General features: G+C 45.4%; 2 protein-coding genes across 2 annotated transcripts in view; one reads left to right on the plus strand and one right to left on the minus strand.

Annotated features, from left to right (window-relative positions):
• LOC142254393 (nuclear pore membrane glycoprotein 210-like) overlaps positions 1-4,304 on the minus strand; it is a 25,571-nt gene extending 21,267 nt beyond the window's left edge. The window contains exons 1-4 of the mRNA XM_075325434.1: positions 4,205-4,304; positions 3,784-3,965; positions 3,468-3,604; positions 1,799-1,930 (exon numbers count right to left, since the gene is read on the minus strand). Coding sequence (XP_075181549.1) covers positions 1,799-1,930; positions 3,468-3,604; positions 3,784-3,944 — 430 coding nt within the window. The 5' untranslated portion in view covers positions 3,945-3,965; positions 4,205-4,304. The remainder of the gene's footprint in view (positions 1-1,798; positions 1,931-3,467; positions 3,605-3,783; positions 3,966-4,204) is intronic.
• On the plus strand, positions 3,995-20,698 carry LOC142254394 (cadherin-1-like). Its single transcript, XM_075325435.1, has 8 exons — positions 3,995-4,013; positions 6,253-6,458; positions 12,618-12,746; positions 12,897-13,046; positions 15,922-16,066; positions 19,710-19,885; positions 20,529-20,636; positions 20,690-20,698. Exons 1-8 carry the CDS (start codon positions 3,995-3,997, stop codon positions 20,696-20,698), a joined length of 942 nt encoding a protein of 313 aa, XP_075181550.1.
• The last annotated feature ends 1,816 nt before the right edge of the window (positions 20,699-22,514 follow it).

Genomic DNA, 22,514 nt, shown 5'->3' on the forward strand with positions numbered 1-22,514 from the left:
AATCACAAAGTGTTGCAGCTCAATGCTACGATCAGATGATCTCTGATTGCCTCTTCCTAGTAGGGCACTTTAATTTGGAAAAATCTAATATGTATCTGCCGAAGAATCCCCAAGTGGCTGCGTCTCTTCCGCTCGGAATTCATTTGACGTTTAGTGGAAGCAATTTTGAAAAATCCGTGACCATATGAATTGTGACGTAACAGTGGTTAGGGTCAAGGCCAGTATTATGGCCTCTAACCCTACAAAAAAGTCACCATACCAAATTATATCCCTGAATGTCCCTTAAACAAATCTCAAATACCCCCTTTCATGAGTGTGTCCCGGCCTGATGTGATTTCGGGGGGGATCTGGGATCAGAAGGTCACAGTGCATTGTAGATCACAGATCCTCTTTAGTGCCCACTCGTTATTTACTCTGAGTTGGAGCATATTTAATTCTATCTGGTACTGAAGGGGTTAAGGTTCATTTCTATCCTGCAGTGATCTAACAAATAGCTATAACTCCAGCAGCAGCCAGTCCGTCACTCCTCCCTATGCCGACTATAGTTCATGCCTATGCTGTCCATTTTGAATGAACCAGTCTCAGGAGAAACTAAGGTGTTGCTTCTGTCACAACTGAGAAGTTTGAAGGGGCCTGATTGTGGAGAAGCTGAGGTGTCACTTTTGTTGCAACTGAGAAGTTTGAAGGGGCCTGATTGTGGAGAAGCTGAGGTGTCACTTTTGTTGCAACTGAGAAGTTTGAAGGGGCCTGATTGTGGAGAAGCTGAGATGTCACTTCTGTTGCAACTGAGAAGTTCGAAGAAGCCTGACTGTGGAGAAGCTGAGGTGCCGCTTCTGTTGCAACTGAGAAGTTTGAAGTTTGAAGGGGCCTGATTGTGGAGAAGCTGAGATGTCACTTCTGTTGCAACTGAGAAGTTCGAAGGAGCCTGACTGTGGAGAAGCTGAGGTGCCGCTTCTGTTGCAACTGAGAAGTTTGAAGGGGCCTGATTGTGGAGAAGCTGAGGTGTCGCTTCTGTTGCAGCTGAGAAGTTCAAAAGAACCTGTCTTTGGAGAAGCTGAGGTGTCACTTATGTTGCAACTGAGAAGTTCGAAGGACCCTGTCTTTGGGGAAGCTGAGGTGTCACTTCTGTTGTAACTGAGAAGTTCGAAGGAGCCTGTCTTTGGAAAAGCTGAGGTGTCACTTCTGTTGTAACTGAGAAGTTCGAAGGAGCCTGTCTTTGGAAAAGCTGAGGTGTCACTTCTGTTGTAACTGAGAAGTTCGAAGGAGCCTGTCTTTGGAAAAGCTGGGGTGTCACTTCTGTTGCAACTGAAAAGTTCATGCTGGAGAAGCTGTGGAGTCCTATTTGTTGTGTCTTTCCTCACCTGTTTGTCTTACCTAGCTTGTGTTGTCTCATTGCAGTGGCGAGACTAGCATGTCGTTGGACTTTGGTAGTCAGGGTGTGTTAAGGGCCAGCAAGGACCTAGGTACGAGATGGCGCAGGGGGTAAGGACCCGTCTAGGGACATTAGGGAGTACAGAGATCAGCCTCAGGTGAGTATTAGGAGGTGACCCCACTCCCCTCTCTCTAGTGCCAGGGCCTTCCGTTGTATTGCTACCCTGGTGTTCCCGAGATGTTGCGCCGCTCACCAGTAGTCCTCTCATACCTGACGTGACACCCCCTAACGCATAGTTTGGGTCAGCGGCACGTCCATGCCGCGGTTGTGAACAGTAAATTCTTCAGGAGAGCGCCACCTCCTGGCATATGGGAAGCCGGGAAACAGAGGATAAATAGATGGAGTGATATCCGGATAATTCCACACCTTCTTTGTCCAGGCCAGCCACAGTCAGCTCCACCGGAGCGTCGTCCACGTACAGCTCCCGAGTCCGAGATTCAATCTCCAGAGTCACTATCAGATCCACGATCACATCACAGCGCAAGACCTGTCCGGTGACTGCGGGAAACACAGACTGGGAAGTTATTACATTTTCTGGAAGAATGGAAAAGAGACGTTCCGGGGCATCCGCAACTCTGCAAAAGGCTTTAATTAAAAGTTGCACCGTTTGGCTTTTACGGGCTTTTTGTTTCTTTGCACATTCAATATTAAGTTGGTCTAAAGTCATAAAACAGCAGAGAAGAGATAAAAGAGTTAAAACTTTCCCATTGGACAATTAGAATGAGCTCACTGACAGATTCTCTGTTAACCCATCCTATAGCCATTGATAGGGCAACACATGCTATAGATGGCAAAAGGCACAACATATAAAACAAAAACAATCAATTGTATGAATTATTTTTAGACAACAAATCATGTATTTCAGAAAAAGAAAAATTGTCCTCATCTTTAGCACAGTTTGTCTGTTGGCCACCATTAGGCACAGTCTGTCTCCTAGCAACCATTAGACCCAGTCTGTCTGTTGGCCACCATTATACCCAGTCTGTCTCCTAGCAACCATTAGACCCAGTCTGTCTGTTGGCCACCATTAGGCACAGTCTGTCTCCTAGCAACCATTAGGCACAGTCTGTCTATTGGCCACCATTAGGCACAGGCTACCTGCTGGCAACCATTAGGCTATGTTCACACACTGCGTTTTTTACCTGCGTTTTGGGTCCATTTTTGCTGCAGAAATTTCTTGAGAAATTCTTGTAACCTTTCTGCAGACATTCCCCAGCAAAACCTATGGCAAAAAAAATTAGCTGTGCGCACACTGCGTTTTTTTCTTAAGAAAATTCTTTCAGTAGATTTTCTTAAGAAAAAGAATGAGCAGTCACTTCTTTTCTGCAGCTAACTACGTTTTTTGCCATAGATAATTGGCACAATAACGCAGGGAGCAACCAGCGGTAAAAACGCACCAAAAACGCACCGAAAACGCACCAAAAACGCACCGAAAACGCGGCAAAAACGCAGGTGCGTTTTTGATGCGTTTTTTAACGCAGGTGCACTAATCCTTCACTCTTAAGAAATTTCTTAAGAAATTTCTTAAGAAAAATCATTTTTCTAGTGTGAACATAGCCTTAGGCACAGTCTGTCTGTTGTCCACCACTTTGCACAGTCTGTCTGTTGTCCACCATTAGGCACACACTGTCTGTTAGCCACCATTATACACAGTCTCTCTGCTGGCCACCACTAGGCACAGTCTGTCTGTTGGTCACCATTAGGCGCAGTCTGTCTGCTGGCCACCATTTGGCCCAGTCTGTCTGCTGGCTACCATTAGGCCCAGTCTGTCTGCTGGCTACCATTAGGCCCAGTCTGTCTGCTGGCTACCATTAGGCCCAGTCTGACTGCTGGCTACCATTAGGCCCAGTCTGTCTGCTGACCACCATTAGGCCCAGTCTGACTGCTGGCCACCATTAGGCCCAATCTGTCTGTTGACCACCATTAGGCCCAGCCTGTCTGCTGGCCACCATTAGGCACAGTCTGTCTGTTGACCACCATTAGGCCCAGTCTGTCTGGTGGCCACCATTAGGCACAGTCTATTTCTAGTGCTTACCTATCTCCTCGGCAATCACTACAGTGGTCTGACGCTTGGGCTGCTCTGATTTGGATGATAAGACGGCTTTCTGGGAGCACAGGGTGTCGTTCTCAAATATTGGTATAACTGAGATGATCTCAGGGTGGTGAACGTTCCTACAGGTAACACATCACATTAGGAATGGCACATTTTGGCACTTAGACCTCGCATCATAACCACAAGACTTGTGATGAGAAGACCATGCAGAGGTTGTTGGCACAAGTAGGGTACATTGGTTATACCTCGAATAACCCCCCTACACCTCTGCCAAACAACTTAGAAGAATATGACTCACCAGGTATAGCATCCTCCGCCAGCCTCAATGGTAAAAGGGACCTCCAACCCCGGGAAGAAGGGCAGGAGAACTTTAGGAACGGACAACTTGGAGGCCTCGGTGGTCAGGAGCAGAATGATGAAGAGACCGGCGTACAATGCCATTGACACGTGGACTCTCATTTCTCTAATCTTGAGTAAAAGCTTCAAAAAAGGATCAAAAGAAGCTTAAAATGAGCAATACAATAAGAAGTAAGACCTCGTTCAGACCTCAGGGGTATCTTTGGACATGAAAAAGGGTCCTGTCTTCTTCAGTGTTTTTGGATCTGATACTCATAAGGGCCTGGTCAATGTGTGGAAAATTTATACACGACATGTCCTTTGTGGCTCACCATAATATGGGCGCCTCCAGTGGCAAATGTGTGATCTTGGACAATACTTACCCCTAAACGTTTTATTTTCTATTATTTGGCAATTTTTAATTCTCCTACAAGCATAAGAAATCAGTTCACGTCGGTCCAACCACCCACCGGCATCAAACCCGTCGTCTTCGCTGAGCGATGCGATCAGATTGACAGTTGGGCTGGGACAGTCCATTCAACACATGGAAAATGGTACGTTCCAAAACAAAAAGTGTCTGCATCCACAAGAGCCAATCATATTTTAGATTGAACTGGTGAAAGCAATCTGATTGGCTGCTGTGCAAAGCACAAGGGTCTGATGTACAAAACAAGAGGGAAGTCACTGCAGCCCTTTTGCAAAATTGCAATATGTTGTGAACTGTCACCACATAAATGTGTGACCCCCTCATTGTGTCCTGGCTACACCCCACAATCAGCCGCAAATCTCCCAAGATAAGCAGTTCCCTGTGAGTTGTGTCTGCCCCTGATACCAGCAGAAAGTTCCAGGGGGTATATCAGCAGTTTATTTTCCTCTTCCCATGGATGGATGCCCAGCCGAGCACATGGATGGACTCCCAGCCGAGCACATAGACATGGGTGGATGCCCAGCTGAGCACATGGATAGATGCCCAGCCGAGCACATGGACATGGGTGGATGCCCAGCTGAGCACATGGATAGATGCCCAGCCAAGCACATGGATGGATGCCCAGCCAAGCACATGGATGGATGCCCAGCTGAGCACATGGATAGATGCCCAGCCAAGCACATGGATGGATGCCCAGCCAAGCACATGGATGGATGCCCAGCCAAGCACATGGATGGATGCCCAGCTGAGCACATGGATAGATGCCCAGCCAAGCACATGGATGGATGCCCAGCCAAGCACATGGATGGATGCCCAGCCAAGCACATGGATAGATGCCCAGCCAAGCACATGGATGGATGCCCAGCCAAGCACATGGATGGATGCCCAGCCAAGCACATGGATGGATGCCCAGCCAAGCACATGGATGGATGCCCAGCTAAGCACATGGATGGATGCCCAGCCAAGTACATGGATGGATGCCCAGCCAAGCACCTGGATGGATGCCCAGCCAAGCACCTGGATGGATGCCCAGCCAAGCACCTGGATGGATGCCCAGCCAAGCACCTGGATGGATGCCCAGCCAAGCACCTGGATGGATGCCCAGCCGAGCACAGGGATGGATGCCCAGCCGAGTACATGGATAGATGAAGACGTAGGCCCAACGCTAAAATCTGGAAGGTGGAGGAAAAGAAAAAGACACTTTGGGAAGTTTAAGTCCAAGGATTGCAATTTTGCTCAGGGTGCTCCTTTAAATTGGTGCCGTTGCACATCTACAACCATATGTACAGAGCTACATGTATGAAGTGAGGGCTGTGGAGGTCCTAGGAGTTGGTCCTTTTATTAAAATCCCAGAAAATGCTTTAAATTCAGTCTGTTGTACTCTGTTATCAGCCATTATAATGTAACCCAATGGGATGAGTCACGGAAAGTCTGGAAAACTCATGCTGTCCATGATCGAATAGCTTTAGTGCTGGGGTCCTCCAGGATCATATACATAGATATGACTATTAGCAGTTTTAGTGCCCCACCCCCCCTTAAAGGGGTGTTCCATTTTCTAAACCATCAATTTACTATTGTGGGGGTCCAACCTCTGGGATCTCCCCCCACCAATCCTGAGCATGAAAATGCAGCATTGTGCCCCCTTCCCATGTTCCCCGCACGATCACACTCACACCCACTTGCAGCTGACCATACACTAATTTTGGCAGCCCTTTTGGCTCATCTGTGCAATATACCATCACTATCTTGCAGGGATATACATCTGTCCATCTCACTAATAAATTCCACAGAAACCTCAGAAGGAAATCACTCAAATTCCAGAGTTCTCCAGATCGGGATATAATACACTTCAGTTAATGTTGAGACTCGCTGGCCGGTTAAGCGAGGTTGCATTTTTTTATTATTTGCCGTAAAAGAACCATGGAAGCAGAAACATATTAGAGGTGCAAAGAGGGCGTCATTATCATGACAAGATATTAATAAAAATGTTTTTATTGTTTTTAGTGACCTTTACATCCTGCTCCGTTAATAACCGGGCGCTGTACTCGCCCGAGGACACCCGCTTCAGGGTGTTCCCCGACGGTAAAGTGACGGTGAAGAGGTCGATCACCCTCCACGACGGATCTGTCAGTTTTGTGCTGAATGCATGGGATGTCGACGGAAAGCGCCACTCCGTGCCTATGTTCTTGTGGAATGAAAGAGAACAACAGGTATTGTCAATTCTTATTAAAAAAAATTACAAAAATGGACATATAAAATCCACCATAGTCCTGGTTTACGCGTTTCGAGGCTACCTGCCTCTTAGTCATAACCTCGAAACGCGTAAACCGGGACTATACAGATAATTTACTCTGAAACACTGCTGCGTTTCATAGTCTCCATACTTTGAATTGACGGCCAATTTCTCCTTGCCCCTCTCCAGCTGACTGACAGTTCCCTCCCTGTGTATATTTCTAAAAAGAGACCTGTCAGTCATACCGGGCTTCAATCATGTAGTCAAGTAAACACATTATTTATAGTGAGCAGTAAACAAAACAGTTTTTTTACTGCCCATAATAATATAGGGTTAATATTACTGCACAGGAGCAAGAAAGCGCTTCGGTCTGAGCCGTTGTGCCTGAAGTCTTTTTCCAGCCCTCCTAAAGAAGAGAACCATCATTAGTTGATGGAGGATGACTGCAGCAGAGGGGAAAGAGCGCTTGCAAGGGGCATGGGTTGGCCACACTAGAGGAGGTGTCATGGCTGTGTCTCTCCATTATGAGCCTAGTGACAGATTCAGGACTTGAGTCTCAATATTTAATGTGTTTCCTTTCCTTTGGAAGTCGTAGGCTTAACCACTTAACGACCGGCCGATTTTTCGCTTTCCGTTTTTTTTTTTCGCCATTCTTTTTCTGAGAGACATAAGTTTTTTAGTTTTCAGTCAATATGGTCATGTAAGGGCTCATTTTTTGCAGAACGAGCTGTACTTTTTAAATTAAACCATAGGTTTTACCATATAGTGTACTGGAAAACGGCAAAAAAATTCCAAATGCAGAAAAATTGCAAAAAAAGTGCGATAGCACTATTGTTTTTGAGATATTTTATTCACTGTGTTCACTGTATGCTAAAACTGATGTGTGGGTGTGATGCCTCAGGTCAGTGCGAGTTCGTAGACACCAAACATGTATAGGTTTATGTCGCAGGCGGAGGAGGGGACGCTGCGCTCACCCACTGCTCGGGTCCGGCTGCTGCTGCTAGGTGGCTCGAGCGATGGGCCGGATCCCGGGGACTCGAGCAGCATTTCTCGCCCGTGAGTGAAAGGGGGTGGTTTGGTTTAGGGATATTGTCCGTGACGCCACCCACGGTTGTGGTGAGGTTTTGACACCACCGCTGCTCTGGACGGGGATCCCGGGAGCGATGACAGGGAGCAGCTTGGATGTTGGTTCTCCCCTCCGTGGGTAGGGGGGTTGGTTGTCCCAGGGCCCCGGTGAGGGGTAGGGATGGATGGCAGGCGGGTTACGGGCCTGGTGAGGTGCAGGGTCGCGGGGGCAGCGCTGTGCCGCACGGCACGGTGGTACTCACTCAGCCAATGATGAATGCAAAGTCTCCGGTAAAACAAACTGCTGGATGGACGGGTCCCACAGACGGCTGCGGTGTTTTTCCCCTGACCCCAGGCTGGTAGTGTAAGTCCTTTCCTTCCCCTTCGTGTACGCTCCTCCTGCACTCCGGTTTCCAGCTGACTCCCCGGTTCGGTACCGGACGGGCCACTACCCTGTCCCGGCTACCTACGGTTCCACCAAGACTGTCTTCCCGACTCCTGCAGACGGCCACTACTGTCTGCCTCACTGGCTACACGAGGGACCTAGGCTCCAACCTAGGCCCCAGTCTGCGTCTGCCTCTCTGCAGACCTCCTCTCTCTTCCTCTGCCTGGACTTGTCTGAGCTGGTTTTTGCCTCAGGCCAGCTAGACTCCTCGGTGGGCGTGCCTATCTGCTTGACTCCGCCCACCTGGTGTGTCTGTCTGAACCCAAGGGAAGAAATCAGGTCTCACTGAGGATGACTGCTGTGAACTGCTGGGGGTGGGGGTGTGTGTGTGTTGTTACCTGTGGCCCCTGGCTTGTCCAGGGCGCCACATTTACTTTTATATAAGGGGTTAAAAAAAATTCGGACGTTTGTCTGAAAAAAGTGGCACACGTTTTACGCCATATTCCCTGACCCGTAGCGTTCTCATTTTTCGGGATCTATGGCTCAGTGATGGCTTATTTTTTCGACTCGAGCTGACGTTTTTAACGGTACCATTTTTGCGCAGATGCCACGTTTTGATCGCCTGTTATTGCATTTGGCGCAAAAGTTGTGGCGACAAAAAAGGTCATTTTGGCGTTTAACTTTTTTGCCGCTACGCCGTTTACTGATCAGATTAATTGATTTTATATTTTGATAGATCGGGCGTTTCTGAACACGGCGATACCAAATGGGTGTATATTTTTAATTTTTTTAACCCTTTAATTTTCAATGGGGTGATTTGAACTTTTAGGTTTTTTTGTTTTTTTTAATTTTTTAAAACTTTTTTCTTTACTTCTTTTTTTTTTTATTTTACTAGTCCCCCTAGGGGGCTATAGCGATCAGCAAGCCGATCGCTCTGCCCTATCTGCAGATCACAGCTACAGAGCTGTAAACAGCAGATACGTGCACTTCCTGCTTCCCTGGCCTCCGTACAAAGCGAAAGTGAAAGTGGTTTATGTCTAGCACAGGAGTCATCACATGACCTTGTGCTACCATGACAACCACCGGAAGTCACGTTATCATGTCACGTGACTTCCGGTATCGGGCGGTAAGTAAACTTTACCGCGATCGCGTTTATAATGGCGCTGTCACATATTGACAGCGCCATTACAGGGGTTAAACGGCACGAGCAGATAACGATTCTGCTCGTGCCTAGCAGGCACACATCTCAGCTGTGAAAATCAGCTGAGATGTGCGCCGATCGCGGCATGCTGCTGCCGGCAGACCGCGGGCAGTAACGTTATGACTGCTATGACGTAATTTTACTGCCCGCGGTTGTTAAGGGGTTAATATCTGTATTCCTTCCCAGCAAGCAGTCTCATTACCATCTCAGGTGTTTTTGGGTTTGGGACCATGTGGCGCCCCTGACCTGGTCAGGCACCACTGAGTACTGCAGCCATGCTGGGGGCAGTGCAATACAGGTAATCCAGAAGGCTGACCGAGGTATGACTACACAGGCGCATAGTAATCAGGTCTCACACATCGACCTTTGAGAGGACTCCTAAGAGCTTCCAGGAGAGGGCGTGGTCTCCATGTCCACTCAAGGGGTGTGATGGAGAGCCTGGTTGCTAGGTGGCGTAGGCAGGCACAGTGGGGAAAGAGAAAGAAGGAGGAACAAGCAGTCTGGAGAAGAGAGTTGAGGAGTGAGGAGTCTGGGAGTGGAGCTCAGACAGAGCGGACGTGCACAACCCACGAGTGAGCCAGTTAGTGAGTGCAGCTCAGGGAGAGTAGACGCATGCAGCAGACCCTGGAGTCTGACACAAGCTGACAGCGTACGCGCAGTGACCACTGACGGGGGAGATTGGTCACCTGGTAGTGCCGCCCGAAATCCACCCAAGGCTAGAGAGAGCAAAGGGGTGGCAGAGTAAGGGGACTGCCAGGGAGGTACCAGGCCCGCAAGGGTAACGGGTCCCAGTGCAGAGATAGATCCAGCTTTCTTCTGCCAAACCTGCCGGTGTGGGGCCCTTAAAGCCCACACCATACCACCACAGAGTCCGCAGCCACGTAGCAAAGAGAGGGCCCATAGTTCACAGGAGGCAAGCAGCCGGAGTGACCTGGTCCAGGCTACAAGCAAACGGGCCGAAACGAGGGGAGCAGCAACTTCCCTGGCTGACCCCCGTAGGGACTGCAAGTCGGGGTCATCACAAACAACAGAAGGGCTAGAGATGGTGAGTCAGTAGCCACCCTCACAAGTCAGCCTGAAGGACGCCTGGTTCCAGCCTGGTTCATCCCAGCTACGCCCGGGTTACTCACCCTGCCACCTAATGTGAGTAAAATTCCTGAAAGACATTCTGCTTGTGTTTGAGTCATTCTGCGACTTGTGGTTCCACACAGCTACACAGGGCCCTGGGGCTTGCCTCACTCTCGGCAGGCCACTACGAATAACTGCACCTGCCATCAGTCCCAGGCACCCCTAATCTGCAGTGGCGGTCACCCTGACCGCAATACCGAGAGTGGCGTCACGAAAATCCTAAAGAGAAGATTCCCTACCTGTGACCAGACTGTTCCCTCCACGTGGAGTCCCTGAAGGTAATGCACCGCTACACCGCACCTGTGGGGCTCCACAACCACTCCTAGTACCTTTATATACTTTCTGCTAACAGCAGGGGGTGCCGGCTACTTTCTTTGCCATTGGGATGCGAGGCCAGGAGGTGGAAGTAGCTGCTGACACCCTCTGTTGAAGTTGTTGTGGTGGCTGCTGTCTGTTGTAGCGTTTTCCCCCTGTCTGTCTTCCTTCCCTGGTGTGCTTTTTTAATGCAGCTGTGGGGGCTAGCGTCCCTTACCTGCCCACTCCCTAGCTAGGAAATATTGTAGGATCTCTCAGGGCTTCAGGTTCCTGCTCGACGTCAGGTAAGAAACCTGTATAGGGACTGGGTAAGAGTGCAGGGTGCAGCAGCAGGTAAGTGGAGGAGGTGTCCATCTCCCTCTCACTAGTCCTAAAGCCCTCCGTTGTTAAAGTGTCCCTAGTGTTTCCCTTGTTTGTTGTGGTGTTACCCTTGTCGTAGTGTGTTTTGGCTCACGCGGGATTCTCCCCTAGGCTGGTACCTGAGTATGAATGTCATGCCAGAGTTGGCTAGGATCCTGCTTCCAGTGTGTGACGAAAAGGGACGTGGTATCTTTGAGTGGTCAAGGACCACTCTACCATCAAGGACCACTTCATCCTATTGTAGATCTGACAGCTCATTTTATGGAGGGGTTTTCCCAATACACAACACCAAACAAACGCTTCTTTATAGAGTAACTGTGTTGCCCACTGGCAGACACAGACAGAAGAGGTATAGCGCCCGAACTACGCAGGGCACTACAAGGTACTGCATCCTGACAATGATGCAGGGCCTACCCCCAGGGACCTGGAATACCAGTGCCGGTACCACTTACACACATAAAATCCCCAGTTTCCCACTCTTCACTAGGGTTGACTGACTAGTTAGTGACCCAATGGATGGCCACCCAGAGGGTGGAGCCTGTCCAGTCCACTAGACAGCCTGGTGGGAAGGGACCAGAGGAGAACTTCAGAGACAGTTGACAAGGACGGACGTGTCACGTAACGGGGTTGTGCAACGGTGACCTCGGTGAGTAGAGTGGTTGCCAGGGAAGATACACCAAGGTACCTCTGGAACCAGAGCACCGATGGGGCACAGGGTCCTAGGTCAAGTATCAGCTTCACGCGGCCTGGCAAATACCTGCGCAGTGAGGGGACCTTCACAGACCTCACTGACCCAAAGAATCAGGGGGAATCAGCAGTACCAAGCGAACCAGGGATCGGAACTAAACACCAACCCTACAGCGTTCACACTGCCTGCCGTACGGACAAGAAACTGCCGACAGACAGTAGGGTACCCAGAAAAGCTCCAGGCTACGGGGTCCCACCAAACAGAGAGAGAGGTGCTGGGGAGAGAGCAATGAGATCACCACACCGGACTGGGAAGAAAGGGACCAGGGGTCTGAACCAACCGTCCTTGGCTCACAGTTCCATCCTACTGTGAGTACAAAGAAATTGAATTACACCCCTCCGCGTGGTCTCCCTTCTTCTACCATAGACGTTATTCTACATACCCCGGGGCATGGTCCTACCTGTGGAGGGCCTACCATCCAAGTTGCCACCACCATCAGCCCCACGGGGTACCACCCAAGCAGCGGCGGTTTCACCACTATAACCGCAACCCACAAGTGGCGTCACATTATAAACTCTTATCTCCCTTGTACATACATCCCATTAAAAAGCGTCCCCAGGGTCATGGAACCGGGCAACGGCCAGTCCACAACCGTGACACCGCGTCCCCGTGTATGTAAGGCCCGGGACAGAGTACCCCATAGCTCTGGGCGACACAGGGGGACTCTGTACGAGAACAATATATGGGTCCTTTGCAGTCTAATAGCTCAGCTTTCGGGGGTGGATCCTCTATCATCTGAGAATGTCCTCACAATCTGACGAAGACCTAAACAAGTTTGGGGGTCACTTGACGTCACCCAGTCTATACAGTGGTGCCTCCATATGGAAACTTAGTTATGTCTCGGAAAAGATGCTCCTTCCCTTCATGTGAATGTATGTATCAGAAAGCGTTGTAGGAATCATTTGACTTTATCAACTGGATTTGTGGTTCACAGGCCCAAATGTCCTCTCCTGAGAAGAAAGAAACCAGTGTTCTCCTGAGAAGAAAGAAAAGAGCTTGGATAATACCCCCAATCCACCTCTCTGAGAATGAACGCGGTCCATTTCCAAAACGAATTGTCCAGGTATGGAGACTACAACAAGAGAAACCTGGAGCCGGCCCTAATTTACAATGGGGGAAGTGACCGATTATGATTAGACAGAGTCAAATACAACATCTACCTCCTATAACCACTTTGGTTTTTTTTAGTATATTCATTTTGTCATCTCCACAGGTTAGGTTCTCTACGGACTCTACTGTGTTTTATGGTATATCCGGCCCTGGAGCTGATTCAGAGCCTATTGGGGTATTTACTATGGAAAGAACAACTGGTTGGATCATGGTGACCCGAACCCTGGACCGGGAAAACATCGCTGAGTACAAAGTAAGTACCCGGCCTTTCTGTGGTCCCTGCCGGCACCATTATCAGGGGGCACCAGAGGTGTACCCTCCAGATCCCAGGCTTCAAGGCAAAATCTGTAACGCCATTTCTAATTCTGCTGCCACCAGGTCCCAGATGCGACTGCTACCTCTGCCCCCCTATAGCTGTGCCCACGAGGAGCTCTTAGTTGACACTTTGAGTGGGGGTGGGAAGATTCTATTAACTATTATGGTATTCATGGAGGCACTATGGCTGCTGCAACAAAAAGTGATCAAAATGTTGTATGTATCCGAACATAGTGTCACTAGAAACAACAGCTTACAATGCAAATATAAATAAAAAAAATAGATAAATAAAAAAAGCCCTCATACCACTCCATCAATGGAAAAATATAATAATGTGTGTATATATTATTTTTATATTTATTATTATTTAGGAGTCAAATAAAGAAATTCAGGAATTTCTAGAAACAAAAACAAATATAGATATATAATTTTTTTTAGAAATTTCAGAATTTCTTGATTATTCTATATTATTTAAGAGTTGAAGAAATATAGAAATTTCTTTAAAAAAATAAAATAAATAAATGATAATAATAAACATAATAATAATACTAATCATAAATATATATATATATATATATATATATATATATATATACATATACATATATATATATATAGATATATATATGTATATATATTCTATATGTGAATGTAAAGCACCTTGGAATTAATGGCGCTGTATAAGTGCATAAATATTATTGTTATATACATATACTGTATATATATATATATATATATATATATATAATATATATATATATATATCTATATGTATATAATATTTATTCACCTACATAGCGCCATTAATTCCACACCACTTTACTTATGTCTTTATTTGACTTTTAAATAATAATAATAATTATATATAGGTATATAATAATAATTTTTATTCACTTACGTAGCGCCATCAATTCCACAGCGCTTTACATACATACAGTATATATATATATATATATATAATTATTATTAATTGTAATATATAATTATTTTCTATGCAGTATTTCTTTAACTCGTAAATAAAATAGAAACATAATAAAGAAATTCAGATATTTAAAAAAAAAAATAGGTATATCAATATATAGAATAATATATCCATCTATATATTTGTTTACATTTTTTTTTAGAAACCTCTGAATTTTTTTATTTGACCCTTAAATAATAATAGTAGTACTATAGTAGTAATAAAAATAATACAAATATGAATAAAAAAAATTAATATTTTTATGATTAATTTTATTATTATTTTGGAGTGAAATAAAGAAATTCTGAAATTTCTAAACAAATAGATAAATAAATAAATATATAATATAATCTACCAATCTATGTGTGTGTATATATATATATATATATATATATATATATATATACACACACACATTTTTTTTTCTAACCCTTCTACAGTTCTTTATTTGACTCATAAATAATAATAATAATAATAGTACTAATAATAATAATAACAACACTACAAGTATTGATAAAAAGTAATATTTTTATTATTGATTTTATTATTATTTAGGAGTGGAATATAGAAACTCAGACATTTGTAAAAAAAAAATAGAAAAATAATTAATAATTCCACAGCGCTTTACATACATACAGTATATATATATATATATATATATATATATATATATATATATATATTTATTATTATTAATTGTATTATAGAATTATTTTCCATGCAGTATTTCTTTGACTCAGACATAAAATAGAGTAATAATAAAGAAATTCAAAAATTTCTAAAAAAAAAAAAAATAGGTATAACAATCTATAAAATAATGTATCCATCTATATATTTGTTTACTTTTTTTAGAAATGTCTGAATTTTTTTATTTGACTCTTAAATAATAATAATAGTAGTACTATAGTAGTAATAAAAATAATACAAATATGAATAAAAAAATAATATTTTTATGATTAATTGTATTATTTAGGAGGGAAATAAAGAAATTCTGAAATTTCTAAACAGATAGATAGATAAAGATAGATAAATAAATATTTAATATAATCTACCAATCTATGTATGTGTGTATATATATATATATATATATATATATATACACACACTTTTTTTATTTTTTTTACCTTTCTAAAGTTCTTTATTTGACACATAAATAATGATAATAATAACAATAATAATAATAACAACACTACAAGTATTAATAAAAAGTAATATTTTTGTTATTAATTTTATTATTATTTAGGAGTGGAATATAGAAACTCAGACATTTGTAAAAGAAAAATAAATATCAGATAATAACCTATCCATCTATATATTTTTTTACATTTTTTTTTTTACAAATGTATGAATTTTTTATTTGACTCTTAAATAATAATAATAATAATAATATACCATTTCCCCCATCTGCAATCTTTCCCTCGTTTTGTCAGTACATTGTACCATGAACTAAGTAGTGCAATTGAAAACTATAACTCATTCGACAAAAAAAAGACGTTGTCCGAATAATAAAAAAAATTATAATTCTTGGAAGAAGGAGCGAAAATAAACTTAAAAATGAAAATTAGCCACAGGACGAAGCAGTTTGTTTTTTTGGCACTGAGCACAAGACAGCTCCTCTCCACATAGTGCCATGTGTCAGTCTTTCAAAAAAAGTGGGTGGAGTTGCACATATCAACCAATTACATTACCGGTTTCCCTTTCTACAAAACTTTGGTAAATGAGATCTTCAACCTGATTGGTTGCTGTAGGCCACGCCTCCACTTTGCCTATATACCGGTTTGAATGCAAAGAATTTTATTGTTATGTTAAATGGCGACACAAGATTAATATGGACAGAAATTGCTGATTTCAGGTGAATTTATTTGCTATATCGGAGTCGGGACAAACGTTGGAAGGTCCAATGGAAATCGTCATTAAGGTCACAGACCAGAATGACAACAGGCCGGTGTTCACACAGGAGTATTATGATAGCAGCGTGAAGGAGGACGCGCTACCCGGTAAAGACACTATGAAAAGCTACTTTTTGTAAAGGGTTATTTCCATGTTTGTAGATGGGGTTGTTGGATAGGCTTTTTCAAATTACTATTTATTAAAATGTTCAGCCGTTCTTGAGATATGTGGGACTGTGCAGACGTTTTAGGAAAGTGCGGAAAAAATGCTGCAAAGGAGTGGACCCACTGGACCACTGGGGGGACCCGGACTTACCCTTTACTGGGAGGGGCTTGACTAAGTGTCTGCCGAAGCAGACGCCAGGTGCCACCCCCAGGGCAGTATCCGTCACTGTGGCAGCTGACCTCCAGGGCAAGGAGGGACACTGGTATGGACAGGCTCAGGGGCAGACAAGCAGAGTCTCTCCGGCTGACTAGAACCAGGACAGGCAGGCAGAGTCTCAAGGGCTGACCGGTGCAGACGGGAAGGCTGAGGCAGGTAGGGCAGCAGGAACTGGCGGGTACCTACGACATGGTCCAGACAGGGTGACAAGTATGAAAAGATCAACACTGGCGTAGGTAGTGGACCGTGGACTACAGGATCTGGCAACTAGCTTGCTAGCAGGACACAACCTTACTGACCTTATGGCACAGGCACCTCCTGTACTGGGAGAGTACATTAGGTACCCAGTGCCTCTAAGGAAGGCACTTCCAGGAAATGGCGCGCCATCCCTTTAAGAGCAGGGGACATGTGACGCCCCTGGACTATCAGGTCATCACAGGGTACTGCACGCTCCTTCTCTTTAGTGCAGTATTCAAATCCCTCATGGTTCTGGGTCACCATCTTACAGTGCTTCCTCCAACAGCAAATCAAATCCTATGAACACCCTGCACCACATCCACCAGACACACCACTGAGCGGCTTGAGTGGAATAGGGTCACCCACCTAGGGGTCAGGAGAGTGTCAGTGAAGTGAAGTATAGGAGAGTGAAGGAGAAGTAGAGGGAAGTGGAGGAAGGAGGGAGCGGTGGCTCCAGAAAGTAGCTGTCTAGGTTGCAGGCGGTGGTCTGGACCTAGAGGAGTCGGACCCCCAGTCGCAGGGGATTAAGGTTATGTGCCTGGGACCTGTCAAAGAGGATGGTCAGCAGCCTGGTCCTATCACCGGTCCACGACCGAAGGCACGGCGGGGTACACGGACCCTAGGTTGGGGAGAAGCTTCAGGCTACCCAGCAATTAGCCTGCGAAGAGCGGAGCCTTTATGGACTGTTCCCACCAGCTCCAGAATCGGGGCACCAGTGCAACGAGGGGGATAGGGCCTTCCACATACGTAGCCCACAAAAATCCCAAGCGTGAGCCCTGAGAGCAGGCTCCCACACTTAGCCACAGAGGGGAACGGGGCCCGGCAAGTTCCAAACTACAGGGAACACTTCAGTGAATCTAAACTTTATGCCAGGAGGCAGGTCACGGACCACCAGGCAGTGCTGCAGGGGACGGGAACCGGACGAGCTCCCCTTGAGACTTGGCACCTAGAGACTTGGTTTACCCGGTTGTCAGCGGCTGCTTATCGGCTGAGTGAGTACATGAGTGATCTTCCTGTCACGGCACCCAGTAGCACCATCCAGAGTCCCAGGGCATAACCCTACTGGTGGAGGGTAATAACACCTTGCTGCCCCAATTCATCAGCCCGGGTACTCCCAACAACAGCAGCAGCGGTACCTCCAATTACCGCACACCACGAGTGGCGTCACGAACTATCATCTCCCTGTAAATGTCCCCTTTTACTTTAGAGTGTGGCCCCGAGCCCCCGGGTCCGGAGACCCTTGAGCCACGAAAGGACATTGCCCACGGATCCGAGCGGTTCGATCCGCTGCTGGGGCGGCACAGACACAACCTTACTGACCTTATTGCTCAGGCACCTCCCGTAGTGGGAGAGTGCATTAAGTACCCAGTACCTCTCAGCAAGGCACTTCCAGGAAATGGCACGCCATCCCTTTAAGAGCAGGGGAGATATGTGTGCATGCACCGTAGGCTCATTCCCAGAAGGTCTTTGTGCTAAGGGCCCTGGAGGAGGCAGGGAAGCCACAGGACCGCGTAAAAGCAGGCCGGCCACCGCGGTGAGTTGGTGTCCCTGCTGGGGGCAGGTAGAGCCATGCAGGGAAGCCGAGACTACAGATTCCATGTGGTTGGTCTGGTTTCTGAGTTTTTGGCCACTGGTTCCTTCCAGTTCTAAGCTGATGTCACTGCTGGATATCTGAAAAGAAATAACTATGATGTGTCCTTCATCTGCTGCACAAAGTTTCTTTGGCCAATCACTGGCTGAGGCAGATAGGACAGCAGGAATTGGCGGGTACAGAGGGCACAGCCAAGACAGAGTGACAAGAATGAAAAGATCAACACTGGCATAAGTAAGGGCCAGTGGACTACAGGACCTGATAACTAGCTTGCTACCAGGACAAAACCTAATTGACCTTATTGCTCAGGCACCTCCCCTAGTGGGACGGTGCCTTAAGAACCTAGTGGTTCTCAGCAAAGGAACTTCTGGGAAATGGCATGCTGGCCTTTTAACATCAGGGTAGGTGTGCGCGCCTGCACCCTAGGTTTATTCCCAGAAGGCCTGTGCATTGTGCAAAAGCCACAGGAGGAGTAGACAGGGAAGCCACAAGTGGAGGACAGCAGGGAACCAGGCCACGGTGTTGAGTGAGTTGGTGTCCCTACTGGGGAGAGGAAGAGCCATGCAGGGACACCGGTGCTAGAGTTTCCATGCGGTTTGTCAGGTTTCTGAGTTTTTGGTTCTTAGCTGATGTCACTGCTGGATATCTTCCGAAGAAGAAGTAACCATGATGTGTCTTTCAACTGCTGCACAAAGTTTCCTTGGCCGATCACTGGTCCTCAACGTTGCCCATTTCTTGGTGCTGAACCGCACATCCTGAACCCCCAAACTGCTTTGAATTATTATCCAGGGAGAGACCTTCCTGATGCAGTATAACTACCTTGTGTCTTGTTGCTGTGCTCAGTCTTGCCATGGTGTATGTATGACCTGTGACATGAAACCATCTTCCACAACCTCACCTTTGTAGCAGAGTTTGTCTGTTCCTCACCCAGGTTTAAGCCTCCTACACTGCTGTTTCTGTTAATTACTTTCAACATATGAAAATGATGATGATTATCACCTGTTTGGTACAATTGGTTACTCATACACCTGATTAATACCCTGAAATTGTAAGTGTACCTAGAAGAAGGCAAAGGAAGGTCACACCAAATATTGATTATATATAGATAATTACTAAAAAAAAGAAACTATTAACACCTATTTTTTTTAACCATTCTCACTTTGTGCCATTTTTCCCACGCCAGTCTAAAACCATTGTGCAGCACTTTAACACATTTTTATAAAATCTTATATATGGCTCGTTGCCTAGGTGACCGACCACCGGACATGCACTGCGCTTACAAGCTCAATGATAAATCTAAGGTTCAACATACATTATGGTCTATATCACACGTGTTTCTTTACTCCGTGGTTTTGATGCCTTCGGTCTGAATTTTCAAGGTGCACATGCCAATAAGAACAAGGAAAACCATTGCATGAACGGGTGTACAAACTTTTGGACCAGTACTGGATATGATAGGCTTAGGACAAATTTGTCATTACTTATACACTTCAAGGATATCCACCTAGTTTGTATGGATTCTGATTGTATCTCTCTTAAAGGTACGGCTGTGGTGAAGGTTTTAGCGACTGATGCTGACGATAGTGAGACCACCAACAATGGGATAGTACAATATTCAATAACTGACCAGACACCCGGTGTGCCAAACAGTGAAATGTTTCGGATTGATCCCAAATCTGGACTGATCAGCTTGGATAAACCCGGATTAAGCCATGAGGTTTGTGGGTTACCCTCCTAAATTTATTTGATCGTAACAGAGTTGATCTGAACTGTTGTGTGGCCTGTACTAGAGTTGAGCGGATCGGCTATAATCCGGGTCCGACGGATCCGGGTCGGGTTGCTGTCGAAGTCCGGATCCGATCCGTAATCCGCGGCTATGTAAATGAATGGGGAGTCGGATCCGGGACGAGTGCGAGTGAGAGAGAGAGAAAAACGGATCCGGATCGGGTTGCCGTCAAAGTCCGGATCCGATCCGTAATCCGCGGCTATGTAAATGAATGGGGAGTCGGATCCAGGACGAGAGAGAGTGAGAGAGAGTGAGAGTGAGAGAGAGAAAAACGGATATGGATCGTGCACCCCGGATCCCGGGTACTGGTCGGACTCGGATCGGAACCTCGAACCGTGCGGATCCGGATTTTTCAGATCCGGGTCCGCTCAACACTAGCCTGTACCGAAAAATCAGAGCAGAGGAGCTCAGGAGACGAGAGCTAAAAAAAAAAAAAAAAAGTGTCAAACTATATCCATCGAAAAGAGCTCACTGACTGGTTCACAGTTAACTCATTTTGACAGCAAGAAAAAAAAATGTATCAGGAAAGTCTCAGTCGTGATAATCTGCATGTTGTTGTTTATTTTTTTTCCAGAAAAACCAAAAATATGTCCTAACCGTCAGTGCTACAGATCAAGAAGGGTTTGGATTATCAACTACCAGTAAAGTCTCCATCTCTGTGCTGCCGGCTAAAGAAAATCCGGTAAGTCATATGGGTTACCGGACCATCGGTGTTATTTTATACACCGTGTGCAGAATTATTAGGCAAGTTGTATTTTAGAGGATTTTTTTTATTATTGATCAACAACTATGTTCTCAATCAATGCAAAAGACTCATAAATATCAAAGCTTAATATATTTGGAAGTTGCAGTGGTTTTTTTTTTAGATTTGGCTATCTTAGGAGGATATCTGTTTGTGCAGGTACTGTGCTGAATTATTAGGCAACTTAATAAAAAAAACAAATCTATTCCCATCTCACTTGTGTATTTTCATCAGGTAAACCAATATAACTGCACAAAATTTAGAAATAAACATTTCTGACAAGCAAAAACAAAATCCAAAAGAATTAGTGACCAATATAGCCACCTTTCTTTCTGATGACACTCAGCAGCCGACCATCCATAGATTCTGTCATTGCTTGATCTGTTTATGATCAACATTGCGTGCAGCAGCCACCAAAGCCTCCAGACACTGCTCCGAGAGGTGTACTGTTTTCCCTCCCTGTTGATCTCACATTTTATGAGGGACCACAGGTTCTCTATGGGGTTCAGATCAGGGGAACAAGGGGGCCATGCCATTATTTTTTCATCTTTTAGCCCTTTACTGGCCAGCCACGCTGTGGAGTAGTTGGATGCATGTGATGGAGCATTGTCCTGCATGAAAATCACGTTTTTCTTGAACGATACCGACTTCTTCCTGTACCACTGCTTGAAGAAGTTGTCTTCCAGAAACTGGCAGTAGGTCTGGGAGTTGAGCTTCACTCCACCCTCAACCCAAAAAGGTCCCACAAGTTGATCTTTGATGATACCAGCCCATACCAGTATCCCACCTCCACCTTGCTGGCTTCTGAGTCGGAGTGGAGCTCTCTGCCCTTTACTGATCCAGCCTCTGGCCCATCCATCTGGCCCATCAAGAGTCACTCTCATTTCATCAGTCCATAAAACCTTTGAAAAATCAGTCTTAAGATATTTCTTGGCCCAGTCTTGAGGTTTTATCTTATGTTTCTTGTTCAGAGGTGGTGGGTTTTCAGCCTTCCTTACCTTGGCCATATCTCTGAGTATGGCACACCTTGTGCTTTTTGATACTCCAGTAACGTTGCAGCTCTGAAATAGGCCAAACTGGTGGCAAATGGCATCTTGGCAGCTTCACGCTTGATTTTCCTCAATTCATGGGCAGTTATTTTTCCCCTTTTTTGCCCAACACTCTTCTTGCGACCCTGCTGGCTATTTGCCATGAAACGCTTGATTGTTCGGTGATCACGCTTCAAAAGTTTGTCAATTTCAAGACTGCTGTATCCCTCTACAGGACATCTCACAATTTTGGACTTTTCAGAGCCCGTCAAATCTCTCTTCTGACCCATTTTGCCAAAGGAAAGGAAGTTGCCTAATAATTTAGCACCCCTTATATAGGGTGTTGATGTCATTACACCGCACCCCTCCTCATTACAGAGACGCACATCACCTGATTTACTTCATTGGTAGTTGTCTCTCAGCCTATACAGCTTGGAGTAGGACGACATGTATAACAAGTATCATGTGATCAAAATACTCATTTACCTAATAATTCTGCACACAGTGTATACAGTTGTGCTCAAAAGTTTATACACCCCTTCAGATTTTTTGCTTTCTTGGCATTTTGTCAGAGAATATAAATGATAACACAAAATCTTTCTTTCCACTCATGATTAGTGGTTGGTGAAGCCATTTATTGTCACTCTGTATTTTCTCTTTTTAAATCATAATGACAACCAAACATCCAAATGACCCAGATGAATAATTCCCATACCCCAGTTCTTAATACCATGTATTGCCTCCTCTAACATCAATGACGGCTTGAAGACTTTTGAGGTAGGTGTGGATG

This window comes from Anomaloglossus baeobatrachus, chromosome 10, assembly GCF_048569485.1.
Source record: "Anomaloglossus baeobatrachus isolate aAnoBae1 chromosome 10, aAnoBae1.hap1, whole genome shotgun sequence".
In the NCBI taxonomy this organism is placed as follows: Eukaryota; Metazoa; Chordata; class Amphibia; order Anura; family Aromobatidae; genus Anomaloglossus; species Anomaloglossus baeobatrachus.

Bases quoted from the DNA above. Each gene is read 5' to 3' on its own strand.
- LOC142254394 (XM_075325435.1), top strand. The intron at 13,047-15,921 runs GTAAGTACCCGG...TGCTGATTTCAG, and splicing joins AAAACATCGCTGAGTACAAA to GTGAATTTATTTGCTATATC. The intron at 19,886-20,528 runs GTTTGTGGGTTA...TTTTTTTTCCAG, and splicing joins AACCCGGATTAAGCCATGAG to AAAAACCAAAAATATGTCCT.